Below are 20,306 nucleotides of genomic sequence, written 5' to 3'. Positions count from 1 at the left end.
TAAAGGATTAGTGCATCTCGCTGATCACTGATCTGTACCTCCAAGAACTTGACTGTTCCAAAGAGGTATTCTCCACTGGAGTCCTGTCCGTATTGCTTTTTGTTGTTGGGTTTTTTTTTTGGGGGGGGGGGGGTGTTTGTTTTGGATGGGGGAGGCACACCTGGTCTTGCTCAGGGCTTGTTCCTGGCTCTTCTTGCTTAGGGCTTGTTCCTGGCCCTCACTGAGGGATCACCCCTGGTGGGCTCTGAAAACCATATGGGATGCTGGGGATTGAGCCTAGGTCAGTTGCATGCAAAGCAGATGCCCTACCCACTCTGTCTCTCCGATCCCTAAATCACTCTTGCTGTATACTTTTTAAGTGAAAATATTCATAGGGACTCTCCAGAGATAATGAGGACCAATTGTGGTATAGGGCAGCCCTTTTATTTACGGAGCTCACTTTAATGCAGGGAGGACAGTCAAATAGGAAGAATATCTGTTAGCCAGGGCCAGGTATTATGCTATTAACTAAAATAGGGAGGTGTGATAAAGTGATGGCTTGTATTTGTAGGGCCTGGAAGGCCCAAGATGACACTTCACTAACATTCTGAGCGGTTCTGATAGGTCAGACCCCAGACTGACCTGAAGAGAGTATTCTTACAGAAACAGGAAGTGTAATAATAAGGTGAACACAGAGGTAGGGCAGAAAGGTTGTATGGTTGGAAAATGGCAAAGAGATAAGGAGGTAGAAAATGAGGTAAGAAAGAGGCAGAGTGTGAAGACTCTCCTGAATTTCTGATTTTAGTGTGACTGCTCCAAACAACTTTCTCACCCGGTACTCAATTCCTTCAACCTTTTCAACAGATTTTTCCTTTTCTGTTTGCCTAATCAGAAGAAGGGGAACTTCTTTGTCTCCCCTTTGAGAATAATTACCCTGTCATGTTTCAGTCATGCTCTCCTTTTCCTGCTGATAACGCTTTTCCCGTATCCGAGCGCTGTACATCTTCACTGAACTGGATGCAGATCTTTTCAAAGGCCTCGGGGACCACTCTGGCAATTGAATCTAAATTGCTTGTCCCATCTTCCTGGAGAGAGACAGGAGAACCACACGGGAACTTCTCCTGCTTTCTTGTCTGTGCCGAGTCAGAGGCTGGAGATGTCATCCTCCTGGGACTCTGGTCAGTATGACAAAGCAGAGTCAGTCACCCCTGCCCTTACTAAACGGACGTTTGGCTTGGGTAAGCGATCTAAAGACCGATGTGGTTTCAAGGGAGATTGCAAGATTATCCCCTAGCGCAGTGTAGTTTAGTCCAGGGCTTCCCAGACTTTAATGTGATATTAGTCACCGAGAGTATATGGTAAGGACTGAGCCGTGGCAGAGGACTTGCCTTGCAATTATCAGGCTCTGAATATAATACCTAACACCACAAAAAGAAGAAAAGAAAGTGAGATATCTGAAAACATATTCTTAGAAGGGAAAAAAGACTAGGTTGGGTCAGGGAGATAATTCAGAGGGGTAGACCACATGCTTTGCTGGCAGGAGTCTCGGGTTCAATCCCTGGCACCACGTGGTTCCCCTAGTACCACCGGAAGTGATCTCTAAGCAAGCCACAGGGTAGCCCCGGTGCATCGTTGCCTGTGAGGCCCAAGAGCAACAACAAAGTGTGTTAAAAGGCAGATTATTCTAGAAGGGGACTTTTATTATTCTTGATGGGGACTGAGACTGCCTTTCTAACAAGCATCCAGGTGATATTGATACAACTCTACCGGGAATGGGCCAATAAGGGGGAGGAGTTTGGGCCACGCCCATTCCGATGCTTGGGGGGTCCAAGCAGTGGCAGGAATTGCACCCAGGACCTCACCAAGGTAAGTTGTCTATCAACTGAGCCACATCCCCAGCCCATCCAGGTCATACTTGGTCATATTAGGTCATCATAGGACCTAATCTAAGTACACCTGATAGGCTCCTCTCAATATGTCTGTACTTGCTGTACCTTCTGCGTCTCGAACCAGTTCTTGAACTTTCCTACAAGACAAAGGAGCAACTCTCGCGATGACTGTTACAAGCCCTCAGTATTTCCAGACCTGCTTCATACTCTGCCAGGCCCTAGAGACACATTGGACCATCGTTTTCCGTGTTTCCCCTTCTCTATCCTGTAATTTTTACTAGACCACTAATTGTCTCCTTATCAAACCTCTTTTGTTTTGTTTTAGTAATGGAAACCTTCGGTCTTACCTTGGGCACAGGCTTCCTAAAGGAAGTCCCTATTTTCCCAGTGTCCCCTGTAGCACTGGCGGTGTGACTGCTAGTGGGGTCTTAAGTGTAAGTGAGGCCAGATTTTCAGGTTACACCTTTGAAAGGAATGAGTGTGTCAGCCTTTTCCTCCCTTTCTCCCTTCTACAAAACCTATAAAACACCTCCATTCCCTAACACCCTGAGGCTGCTTTCTGGCAGGGTGTTCTCTGCTCCTCTCTCTCTGTCTCTTGCTCTCTCTGTCTCTCCTCTCCTCTCTCTCCCCTCCCACTCTGTCTCACTCGCTTGCTCTCATGCTCTGGTGCATGAGAGAACTTGCTGAAGCACTAGTTAGTCTGCATCCTGGTTACTGTAGCTCGTTTACATTCTAACAGACAGACGGGTACTCCTTCCTAGAATTCATTTTTTCCTCACCAAAATTCTCATCCTGGAAAGTCCAGAATAGACCCCGCTATTCCTGCTGGCTTTCATTATTTCCCTGAATTGCCATCAGACGAGAAGGTGGTAGAGTGACTTCCACACACAAGGAAGGCCACAAGCTTGAGCCCAGGTACCGTCCCACATGCCAAGTGTAATCCTGCTTGCATTGACGCTTGGTCCTGGCTCTGTGAAAGTGCAGCCCAGTGAGCATTACAGCCAATGTGCAAGCCCTAAGGCCAAGTGGAGGCAACCCCTGGGCATTGCCACAACAGCCACACCACAGGGAAGGGCAATAAATAACCTGAGAGAAAAAGGATTGATTCCTCAAGGTTTTCACATTCATCCTGTCACGTGTTTTAACTATTTTTTCCTATTTTTTTTTTTAATTTGGGAATTCTTTGCGGGGGGGGGTGGGGGGAAGGAGAGGGAGGGTGTTAGAAGGGTTTGTGTCACACCCGGTGATGCTCAGGCTTGATTCCTGGCTCTGCTAAGAGCTCACTCCTGGTGGAGCTCAGAGGATCCTATGGGGTACCAGGGATAGAATCTGGGTCACCCCCATGCAAGGCAAGTACCTTATATTACTTCTCCAGTTCCTGATTTAACCTTTAAAACACACACACACACACACACACACACACATTCGTGTTTACAACAAAAGACAGTTCCACAACATGCAGAGACACAGAAGGGTGCAGGATGGCCATGCACAGGGTGGAGGACGCAGACACTGAAACAGTCATACAATGACATCAGGTCACAGCAATGAGGTTTGCAGGCCAGCCTGCACTCTCGCCGCAGGGGAGCGGGGCTCAGGGACTGTAATCGGCTCCAATTGGGTTTGCCCTACAACAGTCACCTTGACCAAGGCAAAGGAACGGCTCAGCACAGTTTCTCCACCCTCTGCCTGCCCCTCTGCCCATCCCAGCTCCAGTATTCACCATTCAGCTCTCAGGCCACGCCCTGGCCAGGGCAGCAAAGCCCAGGAAGAACCTAGGCAGGTCAGCGTCAGAGCCGATGGCTGGGGCCCAGCAGTGCCATCTGTGGAGAAGACCACAATGGCCGGGGGGCAGCGCCCTGTTCTCCTCCGCTGGGCTCCCAGAGTTGTGTGGGACTCCAGAAAATTCAATTCCAAGGCCACCATGCTGGCATGTACCCCGCAGTCTCCACTGTGAGCCCGAAGGAGCCACCTTAGCATCAGCTCAGAAAGCCCCAGCAGCGGTGCCAGACAGCAGAGCAGCCTGCAGACTCTGCAAAGAAGGGAGATACTGCACCGCAGACCCGGGAAGAACCGTGTCAACGGGAGGGAGACGTGCCCGCAGCTTAGACCTGAGGGGGAGAGCACAAAGGAGAGCGGCCCAGAAGGCGTCTCCCCCTGCATGGTCCCCTGCTGGCCATCTACACCCAGCCCCTGAAACCCAAATGCTCCCTCCCGGGATGGCGGGGAGAGTGAGCCAGTCCGGGCGCTGGAGAGGACATGGAGGACACGCAGCCCTGCAGTCTGGTCCCCTCACGGGATGCACGTGAGGGTGCAGTGAGAAGCAGATGCCACTGGCTGCTCCCTCGGTGACACTTGTACTTCTGGGCAGGCAGCCCATAGCCAAGAGCCAGGACCTGCCCCAGGATGGCGCCAGGCGGGACCAGGCTCCAGCCGCCTCCTAAGGCCAGTGGGAACCAGCAGGGCCGGGGTGCCAGAGGGCACAGCACTGCCCGGGAGAAGGTGGTGGGACACAGCACAGACCACACAGGCCTGCCTAGCTCTGCACTGGGCCTGCCCCGAGGTGGGGGTCACAGAGAGGGCCCTGCTCTGTAGGCTGCTGTCTGCACTTGGAGGCCTCGGGCTAGAGGGATCCCAGGTCACTCTGTGGAGAGGTTCTTTCAGCCCCAAGTCTGGGGGCAGGGCCAGCCTGGGTGTGAAATCCCTGGCTGTCCCCCTTTCTCCCCATCCCAATCAAGTCCACGCTCCAGACGGCTCCTCCAGGCCCAGCCCCCAGTGTGCAGCCAGAGGATTCTTACTCCAGGGATGGACCTCATGAGCTTCCCAGGAGCGGGTAAGGGTCTCACCCCTGGACCTCCCAAACCTCTGAGTTGCGATTTGTCACCACACCAGTTTTGCAAGGTCACATGGCCCTTCCCACTTTCATGAAGTCACTCACTGGCATCAAGAGATTGGCGGGTTTTTTTTTTCTTTTTGGGTTACACCTGTCGATGCACAGGGGTTACTCCTGGCTCATGCACTCAGGAATCTCTTCTGGAGATGCTCAGGGTTGGCGTCCAAAGATTGGATGTCCCCTGAGGCTTGGCCCTCACCCTACTGTGTCCAGGAAAGCTGCCATTGCTCTTCCCCTCCCGCCCAATTCCCCGATGGACCTGAGCATGGCCTCTTTCTGCAGCTGGAAGCAGTGGCTTCGCTCATCACTGAAAGCTGTGGCCCAGGGAGGATGAGGTTAACTTTCTACAGCCTCCCCCGCCCCCCACACACATACACCGTCATTGTATCTTTACAATAAATAACTCAGCACTGACAATATTACCTTGAAACATGGCAAGCTCCTGGTCAGATTGGCATGAATATCAATTATTTAATGGATGAGAAACTCGTGGATCTTGTCCCTGAGTGAGCTGCTCCTTTTCCCCTTAGGGTCTGGCGATGACTCATCACAGGAGCTCCAGTTGCTTCATGCTCCCTCCAGTGAGAGACGGAACTCTCCTGTCCTGTCCTCATAACCTGGGACACCACCCCAGCTGGAGCTAGTGGGTCACCTCCCTTTGCTAACCTTGGCCTTCATCTGGGGCAGCTCTCATGGGTGGGACAGGTGCCCCCCCCACCCTGGTGACTTCCCAACAGGAGCCACAGATGAGAAAGAGAATCCTGCTAGTGTTCCGTGTTTCTTGAAAAGAAGTTGGGTTACAATTGAGTTCCTTTCCTGCCTCTTTCCCCGGTCTTGGTTTCTTAGCCATGGTGCTAAAATCACTGAGGGGAGCTTGTTGGGCAAATTTCCAGATCCTCCCTGTACCTGTCAAGTCATGCTTCTAGGAGTCAGGCATGGGAACCTGCATTTTACAAGATGTTATTCTTTTTTTATTTCCCCCACTTTGGGAGCCACACCCGGCAATGCTCACAGGTTACTCCTGACTTTGCACTCAGGAATTACTCCTGGCAGTACACGGAGGATCATATGGAATGCCAGAGATTGAACTCAGGTCGGCCACATGCACGGCAAGCCTCTTACCTGCTGTACTATCGCTCCAGCCCTCACAAGAGATTATTCTGCTGCAGGTGGCCCACACACCCGCTGGAGGGAACTGGGACTTGATTGCCACTATCCCAGTTCAGACACATGGCTAACAGTGTCCTCTCAGCAGGGGGCAGTGAAGTGTCATAATGCCAGTCAAGCCTTGTTCTTCCAAACACCCAGACCAGTTCCCAAACCAGGGGCTGGGAATAGGCTGGTAGAGCAAAACTGGGTGTAGGTTTGTCTCTGGTGGCATTTAGGGTCTTCTGGGAAAGATAATCCTTAACCAGAGACTCACAAATATAAAATCACCATGGAGATGTAGCCCGGGAAAGGAAGCCTAGGAGACTAAAGCACATCTCCAGTGGTCTTGGCTTAGTCTGGAGGGTTAGGTCACAAAAGCACAGTGATGCTTGAAATGAAATCCTAATGACAAGACGAATTAAATAGCGTAAATCAGATGGGTTCATGGAGGCAGAACTTTCTGGACAAAGAGAACATAATTGCAGAAGTCTACGAGGACAAAGCCAATATTTGGGGCCCAGAAAAAGTATTCTTTTAGAGGACATATGGAAGGTAAGTTGATGCCAGAGCAAGAAAGAATTTGAAGGCTAGATTAAGGGAATTAATTTGTATCTTAATAACAAGGAGGTCTCTTGGAAGACTTTTGCTTTGGAGCTGGTAACAGGGTTAGTTTTGCGTTTTGAAAAGGTCACTTTGCAGTGGAGAAAGACTGAGGGTAGCAGCCCTCTCCACTCTCTCTCCAGTCCCATCAAACCACTGACAGTTCTTGCCAGAACAGAAGTGCAAATGAGCAAAATTCCATGCAAGACTAGAAACATGTAAACCGATGGGGCGTACATGGAGTAGAGGACATCTGAACCGAGTTTTGAAGAATAAGAGTTCATACACCAGACCACACAGCGGTGGAGATGATTTGTCTTTCCCCGTCTCCCCATGCCTTCGGGGTCCTGGCTGTCACACCCATGAACTACCTTTGAGGTGTATTTAAGCACACCACCAGCTTGATCCAGAGACTCATAGTGAAGCCCGGAAGACAACAGCTAGTCAGAGATCTCTCCAGACCAACCCCTGGCTGAGCTGTTCTCACCGAGGCTCCTCAGATGGAGTGGGTATCCCCTCCCCACCCACTCCAGATGAACCCCGAGTGGCCACAAACTTTCAGAAGAAAAACCCATGTACTCGGGAACAGGATCTGAAGATGCCAGGCCACAAGGTGGCAGAGACAGTTTGTCCCTTCCTGTCTCCCCGTCCACCCCATTGGGGTCCTGGCTGTCATGCCCACGCACTGTCTCTGGGCCATGTTTAAGCGCACTATCAACCTTGATCCAGAGTCTCACATATGAATCTCAAAATGGATTAGTTCCCTACAGGGATGTCTCTGGACCCCAGCCATTTACATATTTAGAATTCCAGAAGCACGTGGCCACAAAAGCAGCTGCGAGATCTCTCATGGTATTCAAATTAAGCAATAGAAAATAAATTATCTAGACTCTATGGCAGGCAGGATTGGACAGTGGAGGAAAAATTTGAAATAATGGTGGTGAGAAGGTGTAATGGTGGTGGGAAAGTGTAATAGTGGTCGAATTGGTGTTGAAATATTGAATGTAATCAATTAATGTGAACAACCTTATGAAAATAAAATTTAAAAATTTAAAGAATAAGAGTTTATTTGGTAGAAAAGTGCATTGGAGTCATTATACATAGGTAACAGAGAAGGCAAAGGCTCAGAGGTAAGAAAAGTCTTAATTCTGGGATCTGTGACTATGTCAGGTTGTGGGGGAGGATTACCTATTGGGGATCATGGAGGATATGTGGGCTGGAGCACATCATACAAGGTAATTCATATCACACACATAAGACCACAGGTAGTAGACTGCAGATTCAACTTATGGAGAAACAAGAACAATGTTGATACGTAGTCTTTCACATAATAATAACCTCTCTACAGGTTACGGGGCTCCTATGTTGGTTAGTTTAGCTAATCATGATGTTCTATAATAAAAACAACCTTCTGTTTTGTCTGTATCTCAGTGCTGCTAGTCCCAAGCTTATCTGCCCATATAGGCAAAATGGTGATGTAGTCAACAATTCACGAATCATGAATCACGAAATCCCGTTGATTGTTGAATTTCTCGAGTGGTCTCAGTAGCATCTCCATTCGTCCTATCCCTGAGATTTTAGAAGGCTCTCTCTACTTGGCCTTCCCAACAATGCCACATTGGAGGCTCTTTCAGGGTCAGGGGAATGAGATCCAGATTGTTACTGGCCTTGGCATATGGATACACCATGGGAAGCTTACGAGGCTCTCCCATGTGGGCAGGAAACTCTCAGTAGCTTGCCAGTTTCTCCCAGAGGGAGAAGTAGGTTATAAGATATCTTGATATCTTGACAATTACATTTATTTATTTATTTATTTATTTATTTATTTATTTATATTTTGGCTTTTGGGGTCACACCTGGTGATGCACAGGAGTTTCTCCTGGCTTTGCACTCAGGAATTACTCCTGGAGGTGCTCGGGGGGACCATATGGGGTGCTGGGGATTGAACCCGGGTCGGCTGCATGTAAGGCAAACACCCTACCCATTGTGCTATTGCTCCAGACCTATAATTACTTTTAAAGACAGAAGAGGGACCTTCTCTTTCTCATCCTGTTAGCTTTTTTTAAAGTCCAAGTTGTACATTAATATAGGCACAACCCTGGCAGAGTTTGGCTGGGTGCAGACCAGAGGTGCATGGGGGCCATGTGGCACCAGGAGTTAAATCCAGGCCCATAAGCCCATAACAGCATGTGCTCCCACCACAGTTTACCCAGATCATTATTATGTCAACGTCTTACTGATTTATACTTGCATCTATTTAGGAAGGAAAAAAAAATCTTTTTCAGAAATGTCTTCTTTCCGCTTCACATTCCTCACAACAACTAACTTCCCCTCAGTATCAAAGACTAGAATTGCATAATATGCAGGTTCTTTTGTTTGATTTTTGGGCACATGCATTTGGACTACTCTCTGAACATGCCTGGAGTGGGGCCACTCCCAGAAGTTCTTGGGAGACCTGCAATGAATGGATCAAACCCAGGCCTCCTGCATGCAAAGCAAGTGACTGGCCCTTCGAACCATCTTCCTGATCCCATATGTCCATTCTTCAACAAATTAGTGACAATATAATCATGGTTTGTTTCCTGGCCTGGTATTGGAGCCTGCACTTACTTTTGTTTGTTTAGTAGTAAACCCATCTAGCTCTGTGATCAGGGATCATTTTCGGGGGGACTTGGGACTGTATGGAGTGCTAGATATGGAACTTGGGTTGGCCTCATGCAAGGCAAATGCCTTACTCACTGTACTATCTCTCTAGCCCCATGGGATTATACCACTTTTTAGACATATGATTAATGTTTAAAAATTAATTAGGAGTATAATTTCTCAAATATAATTGGAATTATGTTAACAAGATGGAAGTGGTATTGGCTTTTTTTCTTATCATCCAGCAGAATCTGCTACACTATGTTGAGAATTCTTAGGAAACCTTCCTAAAATGGGTTGCATTATTACATTTCAAACTATCAGGATGGAGGGACATGGATCTGGAGAGAGTGCCACCGTATATAAAGATGGCTTTTTCAGAAGATACTAGAGAGAATTTGAGGCATTTGAATTGAGAACACCTACTGACTAATGTGATGAGTTGGGGAACGGAAGAAGGAAAAGTCGTAGGATGACTTAGAAATTTCTGCGGGTGAATCATAGGCTGTTTCATCAAAGTGGGGAATATGGTTGGAGGAGGCTTAGATGGATAAGATGAGAGTGAATAGACAATGATTTCATTGTTCATTTTCAACACTGAGGCACCTACAACACACCAAGAGAAATGAATAAACTTGAAAGGAAGAGTTATGAGCATCGTATTCAAAATCATTTAGAGGTAAGGGCTAAAACTCACCTCTACAGGACTTGGAGTACACAAGGAACTGATGAAGACAAATAAAGTGATGCAAATAAGGGGCTGGAGCGATAGTACAGCAGGGACTATCGCTCCAGCTTGCCTTGCACGCGGCCAACCTGGGTTCGATTCCCAGCATCCCATATGGTCCCCTGAGCACCGCCAGGAGTAATTCCTGAGTGCAGAGCCAGGAGTGACCCCTGTGCATCGCCAGGTGTGACCTAAAAAGAAAAAAAAAGTGATGCAGATAATTGATACCTAGTGTGGTCTGAGTTTGTTCAGTGCAGGAGAAAGCCAAGAAATTTTTGGAGGAATTTGCAAAGGTAATTGTAGACAAGCCTTTAAAAAAAAAAACGCAGTTAAAAACCTGTTTTGAAATACAGACATCTAATTTGTTTCAACATGTTGAATTACACTAATTGAGATGGAGAAATGATGTCAATGTTTTTTTTTTTTAAACATCCTGACTGGAAACCTCAGAACTCAGCCCTGTATGCTGCTAATCAGAGAAGCAGAGCATTGCAGGCTTTTATAAAGAATTCTGATTTTTACAGGGGACCAGAGACAGAGTACAGGGATAAAAATGCCTTGTATGTGACTGACCTCTGTTCCCAGCACCCTAGAGGCCCCTGAACACTGTTAGGTGAGCACTGCCAGGGCTCACCGTGGCCCAGGTAGCACTGCGTGCTTGGCCCTTCACAATGAACCATCCATCTGACTGGCTGAAAATTGCTGGGAGGGCCCCTCAGAGTCCCAGTGTACCTCCTGGAAGACCCGCATATACCTCCCAAATCATGCTTTTAAGTGCCTGCCAGTATATGGACATATTAAAGTATTGTCCAAACAGGTCAACAAATTAAGTACAATGAGGTAATAAGGCTTTGGGATTAAAATGTAGGTTTCTTTTATTTTATTAACAGTTACTGTCACTGTCACTGTTATCCCGTTGTTCATTAATGTACTTGAACGAGCAACAGTAACATCTCTATTACTCCTAGCCCTGAGATTTTAGCAGCCTCTCCTTACTGTCTTTCCCAATGATTGGAGGCTCTATCAGGATCAGGGGAATGAGACCTGCTGTTACTATTCTTGGTATATTGAATATGCCACGAGTAGCTTGCAAGACTCTGCTTGTGCTTGCAGGATACTCTCGGGTAGCTTGCCAGGCTCTCCGAGAGGTATGTGTGTATGCACACACACACACACACACACATACACACAACTCTCTATGATTTGTTGCCTACTGTCTGAACTCCATCAAATATGGTGTGTTATTTATGAAAAATGGGTAGGAAGTATCTTATAATGTGTTGCGCTGCCGCAATGCAGCCGCACAGTCCAGAAAGTGACCTGGAGCTTGGTGGTGGTTGGGTAGTGGAGGTCAACTCTTGGGGCTGGGTCCCTTGGGGTGGGGAGGGCTCTCACCTGTCCTGCTCTGTGGTGACCCGAGTGAAAACAGCCTGGTGCAGAGTACAGTTCTGAGATACAAATTATAAGATATTTCAATGTAATTCAAATCTCAATCAATATAATTTATGAATCACATAAACTAGTTTAAATAGAAATAGAAATTACATTTCAACTCAAAAACATCCATTTAGTAGAATATTGGAGTTTGAAATATGTGAAGAAAGGAATGTTTCAAAACATTTTTCTGTCTACCTTGTTCTCAGCATGGAATTGGACTCTGAAATGATAAAAGTACTTGATATCAAGTGACTTTGTGATTAATTGTAGTTTTGTTCTTATGTTCAAGTGATGTCTGGTAGCAGGATGAAATAGAACACTTGGAGCAGAGTAAGGATTGGGGGACAGAGTAGAAATTGAGATCTTAGAATGGAAGGAGAAAAGAAAGAAGTTCAACAAGATTAGAGTGTAATAGAGGGGGGAAACCGAAAGAGAAGACCAAAAATCCAAACCAGAAAATGTCAGACCATGTATGTCCACTGGAAGTCTGAGCCACCATGTTGGTGGCCATCTACTAGGAGGAACTCTTAGTTTCCCGATTTTTATTTTTTGTCCCTGCCCTCCATTTGCCTTGCATGTGGCCGACCCGGGTTTGATTCCTCTGCCCCTCTCAGAGAGCCTGGCAAGGTACTGAGAGTATTTCGCCTGCACAGCAGAGCCTGGCAAGCTACCCCTGGCATATTCAATATGCTAAAAACAGTAACAACAAGTCTCAGAATGGAGATGTTACTGGTGCCAGCTGGAGCAAATCGATGAGCAATGGGGTGACAGTGACAGTGACAGTGACAGCCCTTCCTAACTAGAAAAAGCCAACCAGCTCTCCCAAGTTATTCATGTAAGATGCTCTTCATTAGCGTCCTCATTTTATTTATGTGTATTTTTTTGGGTGTGGGGCCACATCTGGAAGTGCTCAGGGATCATTCTTGGCAGTGCTCAGGGAGCTATATATGGTTCCAGGTATCAAATGGAGATTGGCAAGGTATAAGGCGCCTTAAGCCTGCTCTAGCTCTTTAGGCTCAGGTTCGTTATTTTATTTTTTGGATTTTGGGCCAGATTTCAGAACTTACTCCTGACTCTATGCTCAGGGATCACTCCTGTCAGTGCTTGGGGGACTATATGGGGTTCTCGGATCCAACCTGGGTCAACCGCAAGCAAGGCAAACACGCTACCTGCTGTACTATTACTCTGAGACCCGAGATTCCTTATTTTTATATGTAAGTATTACGTGAAAGTCCCCTCTCAAGTGAGAGTGGCCATCTGCCTTGTTATAGCAGACATAGGCTAATAGCCTCCTTTTGTCTCATTTGCATGGTACTTTTATTTATTTGGCTTTTTGGGTTACACCCAGCGATGCTCGGGGGTTACTCTTGGTTCTGCACTCAGGAATTACTGTTGGTGGTACTCTGGGGACCATATGGGATACCTGGGGCTTGAACCCGGGTTGGCCATGTGCAAGGTAAATGCCCTATCTATGGCTCCAGCCCCACGTGGTCTTTGTTTTTTCCCAGCCATTAATCTACGTATAGATGAGTATTTTATTTGCCAACATTGTGCCCAACATTGATATGGAGACACATAGCTCCTGACTTTAAGGATATTTTGTCTATAGGGACATACACAAAATTTTAATTCATTGTGGTTAAATGAAACATCACACAGATATAGATAGATAGATAGATAGATAGATAGATAGATAGATAGATAGATAGATAAAGTAGGTTAAGTAAAGCTGTTAGGGGAGATGAGATGAGCCCTTAAGTGGAAAGGGCTGAGTTGGTCTGGATAGAGGTGGGAAAGGTTGTTCAAGGCAGGTGCAGGAAGGGCAAGGGAGGCAAAATGACCAAAGCTGGAGATGCTGCAAACCACTGAGTTAGTGGCTGGAGAGCAAGGGTGGCGAGGAGGGCACGTGCTGTCTAGAGGCATCGTGCAACGCCTTGGATGTTCCACCTTTAAAGCGCTTTTCTTTTTCCTGGTATGGCTGGTGTAAGCAGGAAGGAAGAACAGCTTTAAGGAAACACCTTCCTCGTGTGTCACCACTGTCAGGTCCGGAAGGGCAGGGACACAACCGCTCCTCTCTGGCACACAGCACACCGTCCACGAATGATGGATGATGGATGAATGAATCTAAGCCTTTCGGTGTTGACGTCGTCGCCCCCAGTTTTGTTTTGTTTTTTTCTCGGACCTAGGCAATGAAGTCGCGGCATCGGAGTCGGAGGTATTAGATCAGGTAGGGGAAGGGTAGAGCGGGTGAACACAGCCTCTTGGGTGCGGGCAAGAGATACACAGCGGCCAACAATCCGAGATCCACTGCCTGGTCCCGGAGGGGGAGGCGGCTCAGCAGCCCGCAGCGGACTCCGGCCACCGAGAAGGAAGCGGGCACCTGGCACTGGGGCGCAGCACCAACCCGCTCACCTGTGCGCCCAGGGCGCGCTCACCTGTGTGCCCACGCCGGTTCCTGCAGGCGGGGCCTCCCCGCACGCCGCCCTTGCGGATTGGACCGCGCTGGAGATAGGGGGCGGGCATTATAGACAGCGTGCTCTGGGGATTGGCCTTCCAGGCGGACGGACGTGCGCCCGCAAGAGCTGGTTCGCGCGCCGCTGCTGCGGGCTGGAGGGCGGGCCCCTTGCCGCGGGTCCTCTGCCAGTCATTGGCTCCCGGCGGTTTCCTTGGGGACGTGGCGCCGCCACTGGCCCGGGCCTTCTTCCGGCTGGGTGAGAGGCCGGAGCAGCTGCTCTGTCCCGGAGCCTAGAGGTGCAGAGGGAGCCCGGCGAGCGGCTGGAGCCGGTGAGCGAGCGGGCGCGCGGCTGGGCTGGAGGACCCGGGGTGGGCAGGGAGGAGCGGCGGGACGCCACCTCCGCCACCCCCATGGGCATCGGCGGCACCTCGAGCACGCCACTGGCCTCGAGAATTTTTCCTGTCCTCCCTCCAAGGAGCCGGGGTAGGATCTACTGGGCCCCAACTAAGAACCGACGTGTCTGCAGTTGGTAGCTCCGGCAGAGCACGGGCTCCTTCTCTGCAGGTCTCATCTCGAGGGCACGCCGGGGGTAAGCCTGAAATCCCACCAACTCTTTGCATGCTGCAGATTCAGGAGATGCCTGGGCCAAGGAGACCACCTTCTCAGGGCAAAAGGAAAAGGAGGTGACAGGCATTGAGACCGCTGAAGGTAACCCATGGCTAGGTAAGGCTGCACACTTTCCCCCCTCCAGTTGGAGGAGGGGTGGGTGTCTCCGGAGCGGGTGACATATACTGTTTGAGGGATCCTGGGGAGCAGTTACAGTGAGGTTTGCCCGAGGGTTGCATTTGTACATTGTAGCCTCATCAGATGATGCTGAAACATCAAAGTTGCATGGTGGAGACTCGGGGAAAGAGGGCACAACAGATTTCTACTCCCTAACTCTAGGGTGCTGGAGTGTTTTATTTCCTTTTTGAAAAGTTCTAAATTGAAATGAACCCTCCCCACCCCTAAACTCCTGGCCCTTTGCTCAGGGGTCACTCCTGACAGTGCTAGGGGGATTGAATCTGGGTAAAATGTGTTGAAGGCTAGCACCTTACCCGCCGTACTATTTCTCTGGCCCCTGAAGTCATCTTTTAAATAAGTCTCACTCTTTTAAAGTGAGTCTGGGTCTCCTTAAGAAGACAGAACAAAGATGATACTTTTTAAATGAACTTTGGAAACAGACTGAGGTCTCTTCAGATCAGTATAGAGAGTGAACTGTCATATTGCAGTCCTTGTTTATCCATACCTTATAATACCCTGAAACTTTTAGGAGAAATTAGTCAATCATCTACCCATATGGGGCAGTTGTCAAATAGAGTAACTGGAGAAAGACACAATAGTAGGTATGGTGTAAACCCAAAAGGAATGGACTCACACACAGGGCTTTGTTACCGCATATGATGTTATTTATAAATAAGTGTACAAACTACTTAGAATGTCTCTGGGAAAAAATACATAGAAACTAAGTAGTAATGATTACTCTGAAAGGAAAAAGCTGGGGTTAGGACAACTGATTCACTCTGATTCATTGAGTGCCTATTAAAATATTTTTATAAATCAGTTGAACGTATTTTCTGACTAGCAGGTTTTGTACAGTATTGTGTGTGTGAAAATTGAAATTGTTCCAATCCTTCAATGTTTTGAGGTTTCCCAGGGAGACTGGTAATGTTTTCATTAATAAGAGATTAATTACTTGAATTGCACTCAAAAGTACAATTTGGATAAAAGGCAAAGAAGACTTCTCTTTTCTTTTCTTTTCCTTCTTTTTTTTTTCTTTTTTTGGGTCACATCCAGAAATGCTCAGGGGTTACTCCTGGCAGTGCTTGGGGGACCATATGGGATGATGGGGATTGAACCTGAATCGGCCTCATGCAGGGCAAATGCCTCTCCTGCTTCAGCACCAAAGAGAAGGCGTTTCTGATTTATATCATTAGGAACACCATGAGCCTTTTAAGTTCTTTATTTAATAATTTGAGATTAAAAGAACCTTTAGACATCTGATACTGTGAATTTTGTCCTTGGTTAGGAAGTTTGGCCTTTATTGCAATTATTCTGAATTAATTATAATTAATAATTATACCATGAAAGACATCTTAATTAATTAATTATAATTAATTCAGAAGATGGTTTTCTTGCACTCGGTTGTTCTTATTTGCACTTATTAATGTTTGTCTCATTTCAGGATCAGTTTTTCCTACCTCTGCCCAGCTTCTTGGTACTTCACTGTGCCCACAGTGAGCCCATTCTCCCGTCAACGGGCCTTCCTGGCACTCTTCTTCATATCCTGCCTCCTGCTACTAATGTTGATTGTGGACTTTCGACACTGGGGTGCTTCGTTACCAAGAGATAAGCAGTATGAAAGGTGAGTCAATGCTAGATCATTTTGATCAGCTCTCACATGAGTGTCGTATGTTTTTTGATAAACTAAGACACTACTACCTTTGACCCTCTTGGGGAGTACCGCACGTTTTTTTTTTTTCCATTTGTGGAGGTGGGAGTTGGGCGGGTTGGAGTGGTGTGGGGATCAAACCCAGGACTTCACGCATGCAGGAACTGTGCTCTGCCTCTGAGTCACATCTTGGGCCATCCTTTACTCTTGTTGGTAAAACTGTGTGCCACGTACTGAGAATGAAGCCTGAAGCTTTGTTTTAGCAATGTGCTGCCTTCTTTCGAGAATGCTGATACTGTGTTTAAACCATGAAAGACATCTTTCTGTTTCTTATCATGGTGGGCTGACTTACTGGGTGGATGCATATTTAAAATTGTTATGTATTCTTGAAGAATTCACCTTTTCATCATGATTAAATGACTTTCTTTATCCTGGGTTATGTTCTTTAATCTGAAATCTACTATTCTGGTGTGAATATAGTTATTTGATTTTTTTTATTAGTATTAGCAGAATAGATGTTTTTCTTGCCTTCAGTTTTTAGTTTGTTTCTGTCCTTAACTTTTATTTATTTGGGGGTAGGTGAGTCACATAACTCTGCTCAGTACTTATTTGTGGCTCTGTGCTCAGGGATCACTCCTGGTGGTGCTTGGGACCATATGGGGATGGCCAGGTGCAAGGCCAGTGCCCTACCTGCTGTATTATTCTCCAGCCCTCTGAAACATTTATCTTTTTTTTCTCTATACGTGGTGTAACTTTTATTTCTGGCAGCTTTTAAGATGTTCTTTTCGCCCCTGATTTTGAGAAATTTAATTATGATGTGACCTGCCTTAATTTTTTTTTTGTACTTTTTGTGCTCTGATTTGTTGATTATTGGATGTATGGATTTATAGTTTAAAATCACACTTAGGGGAAAATTGACCCTGTTATTCTTCAGATGTTTTTATTCAGTCTTCTCCAAGCCCACTGGGGGCCCTAGTGAGGCCCTGTTCAGTTTTGTGCTGTTTTCTCCCAACTGTAGTGCTGTTCATTTTTTTCCAGTTTCTTTTTGTCTCTCTGTGTGTTTTTTTCTGGGTATTTTATATTGCTGTGATGTCAACTTCATTAGTCCTTTGTCCTTCAGATTACTGCTGTTAATTCTGTCCGTTGAAAGCCAATCAATGCATCTTTATGTATGTGTGTGTGTGTGTGTGTGTGTGTGTGTGTGTGTGTGTGTGTATGACACATTACATTACACATGTCTAGTCAGTTTATAGATCTATATTCCTTTACAATAACAATTTATTTTTCCTGGGTTGCTTGGGTGTTTTCTAAAAGAATTTTTAGTTTCTTTCTGTCTTTAGGATAATGTGTAAGTTTCCTAAAATGACTTAACAGGCCGAGCCTGATCTGACCAGCTTTATTTCCCACCACTTGCTAATGATCCTCGCTCAGCTATATTCATTTGTGCAGGCTTTGGAACATGTTTGTGTTCAGCGTCTTCAGTGTGATTTTCTCTATTGCTTCTCTGAGATGTGTTAATTAGGCAGTGTTGGGCTGCGAGTGATCGTCAGCTATGCATGTGTGCTGACTCACATAGCTAGTAGTTAGGGATGGAGGGACCATAAGTTCCACCTTGGCTGGCAGGATGAGTCTTTACCTCTGTTGTTCTTGGTGACAATTTACTAAAGGGTTGCAAAGTCACAGCTAGTAGCACCCAGCGCTATACACACATCCTCATTTAAGTCCTCCAGGAGAGAAACAGACTTTCTGTGGCTCGCATGGTAAAGAATACCCTGCTCAGTAACCTCTGGTGACACTTTCTGTGACTTTTTTGCTTGAAATCGGGACACATACCTGCTCCCCTTTCTATGTCTGGGCTGTTCTCTCCCCAGTATTTTTCATTTCCTATCACTTTGGTCATCCATTTCTTTGACTTTTTTTTGTTCATTTGTTTGCTTTTTGGGTCACACCAGCGATACTCAGGGATTACTCCTGGCTCTATACTCAGGAATCACTCCTGGCAGTGCTCAGGGAACCATATGAGATGCTGGGAATCAAACCTGGGTTGGCCACATGCAAGGAAATCGCCCTACCCACTGTGCTATCGCTCCAGTCCCTCTTTGACATTTATTGAGCAGCTACTCTGACTATGGGTGATCACAGGTGTTAGGACAGAATTTCGTGCCTGTTTTCAATAAGCTTTTTGCTTCCAACTCTACCCTTCTGCTTGTACTAGCAGTCCTATTTATCCTTTGAACTCTTTTCTTTCTAGAAGAGGAAATACAAAGTTGGCTATACTTAGACTATAGTTGGCAACAGTTGTCCTTAAGAAGCTTGTTAGCTTTGGATAACTAAATCCATAATTTGAGTTTCTTTGATGTTTGTTGGAATTTTTTTTGTAGACCTAAGCAGTTCCCCACAGGAAGATAGAGTACTCTCATTATGAAATTCTATGTTAGTTAATATGGCTGTAATGAAGAGTATCAGAGAGTGGGTGGTGAGTGATAAAATTAGAGAGGAAGATCAGTGGCCTGTTGAACCATTTCCGAAGCAGTTAGACATTATCCTAAGGACATAGGGAAGTCTTTGAAAGGGATATGATTAATGATTTTGCTTTTGGGCCACACCCAGCTATGCTCAGGGCTCACTCCTGGCTCTGCACTCAGGAATTACTCCTGGCGGTGCTCGGGGGACCATATGGGATGTCAGGATCAAACTCGGGTTGCCCATAAGCAAGGCAAATGCCCTACCCACTGTGCTATGGCTTCGGCACTCTTAATGATTTTTTAAGGAAAGCTGACTTTGTATCATTGTGGAGAATGAATTAAAGGGAAGTAAGAATGAAATTTGGGAGACACATTGAAATACTGCAAGAGGGAGATGATGTTGGTGGCCTGAACTGGCGGCTGAAGTCATAAAAACAAGTAATAGGGGCTGGAGCGATAGCACAGTGGGTAGGGTGTTTGCTTTGCCTGCGGCTGACCCGGGTTCGATTCCCAGCATCCCATATGGTCCCCCGAGCACTGTCAGGAGTAATTCCTGAGTGTACGAGCCAGGAGTAACCCCTGTGCATTGCCGGGTGTGACCCAAAAAGCAAAAAAAAACCCCAAAAAACAAGTAATAGATGCATTTGAGAGCCACAGGAGCAGAGGGATCTGATAGTTCAGCTCTTGTCAGCCACTACTCCCCAGGGTATCGGATCCATTAAATACTTGTTACATTGAATTAATTGAAGTAAGCTGGAAGTACTGCTGAGGAGATCACCTTACCTGAGTCTGCTCACCCTGTGAAACTCTGGCTGAGCAATCAGTAGTCATGTAACCCAAAACTGCTGCTTCCTTCATGAACTATAATATGCATATTATGTGTAAATTTATGTGCATATTACTATTTTTTCCCCTGTGTACCATACCAGGCAGTGCTCAGGGCTTACTCCTGGTGAGGCTTGGGGGACTCTATATGGTGCCTGGGATTGAACCGGGCAAGGCAAGTGTCTTACCTGCTGTGGTATCTCTCCAGCCCTTATATGTGCATACTCTGCTGTGGAAAATTACGTGCATTCACACACAGCAGACTCGTGGGTCACTGAAGTAGCAAAACCTCCATGAGAGTGTGCCAGGAACATGCCGCTTTGCCAGGCACTGGGGTACAGGATGGCCAAAACATCAGTCCCAGAACTCATGGCGGTCCTAGACTAGTTCCAAAAAACAGACACACTTCCCAATAAGATAATTGAATGTGTATAACTGAGAATCAAGAGGGGCTGGAGCAAGAGCACAGCGGGTAGGGTGTTTGCCTTGCATGTGGCCAACCTGGGTTCGATTCCCAGCATCCCGTATAGTCCCCTGAGCACCGCCAGGAGTGATTCCTGAATGCAGAGCCAGGAGTAACCCCTGAGCATCGCTGGATGTGACCCAAAAAGAAAAAGCAAACAAACAAAAAAAAACCCCAAGAATCAGGAACTGCACTGTCCAGACTAAGGAACATAGTTTAAGAATCAGAAGTTAATCAGGACCCGTGTGTGGCCAAGCTTGATATTGCCCAGTTCACTAAGTTCGCGTTCCCTTGTCTCTTAAAGCTCACGGACTTTGCTGATAAGATAGGCCCTCGCTTGGAGATTGCTT

The 20,306-nt window shown here is 46.8% G+C and overlaps 1 protein-coding gene across 2 annotated transcripts in view; it reads left to right on the top strand.

The window, feature by feature from the left end:
* The first annotated feature begins 13,963 nt into the window (after positions 1-13,963).
* Positions 13,964-20,306, top strand: part of ENTPD7 (ectonucleoside triphosphate diphosphohydrolase 7) — a 42,881-nt gene continuing 36,538 nt past the window's right edge. Inside the window, exons 1-3 of one of the 2 annotated variants that reach the window (XM_055119575.1) lie at positions 13,964-14,101; positions 14,337-14,495; positions 15,997-16,176. In XM_055119575.1, coding sequence (XP_054975550.1) covers positions 14,488-14,495; positions 15,997-16,176 — 188 coding nt within the window. In that variant the 5' untranslated portion in view covers positions 13,964-14,101; positions 14,337-14,487. The remainder of the gene's footprint in view (positions 14,102-14,336; positions 14,496-15,996; positions 16,177-20,306) is intronic. The other variant, XM_055119574.1, reaches the window with a different exon arrangement.

Source organism: Sorex araneus, chromosome 11 (genome assembly GCF_027595985.1).
Source record: "Sorex araneus isolate mSorAra2 chromosome 11, mSorAra2.pri, whole genome shotgun sequence".
NCBI lineage: Eukaryota > Metazoa > Chordata > Mammalia > Eulipotyphla > Soricidae > Sorex > Sorex araneus.
The sequence above is the reverse complement of the archived record's forward strand: the minus strand, read 5'-3'. Positions and strand labels throughout refer to the sequence as shown.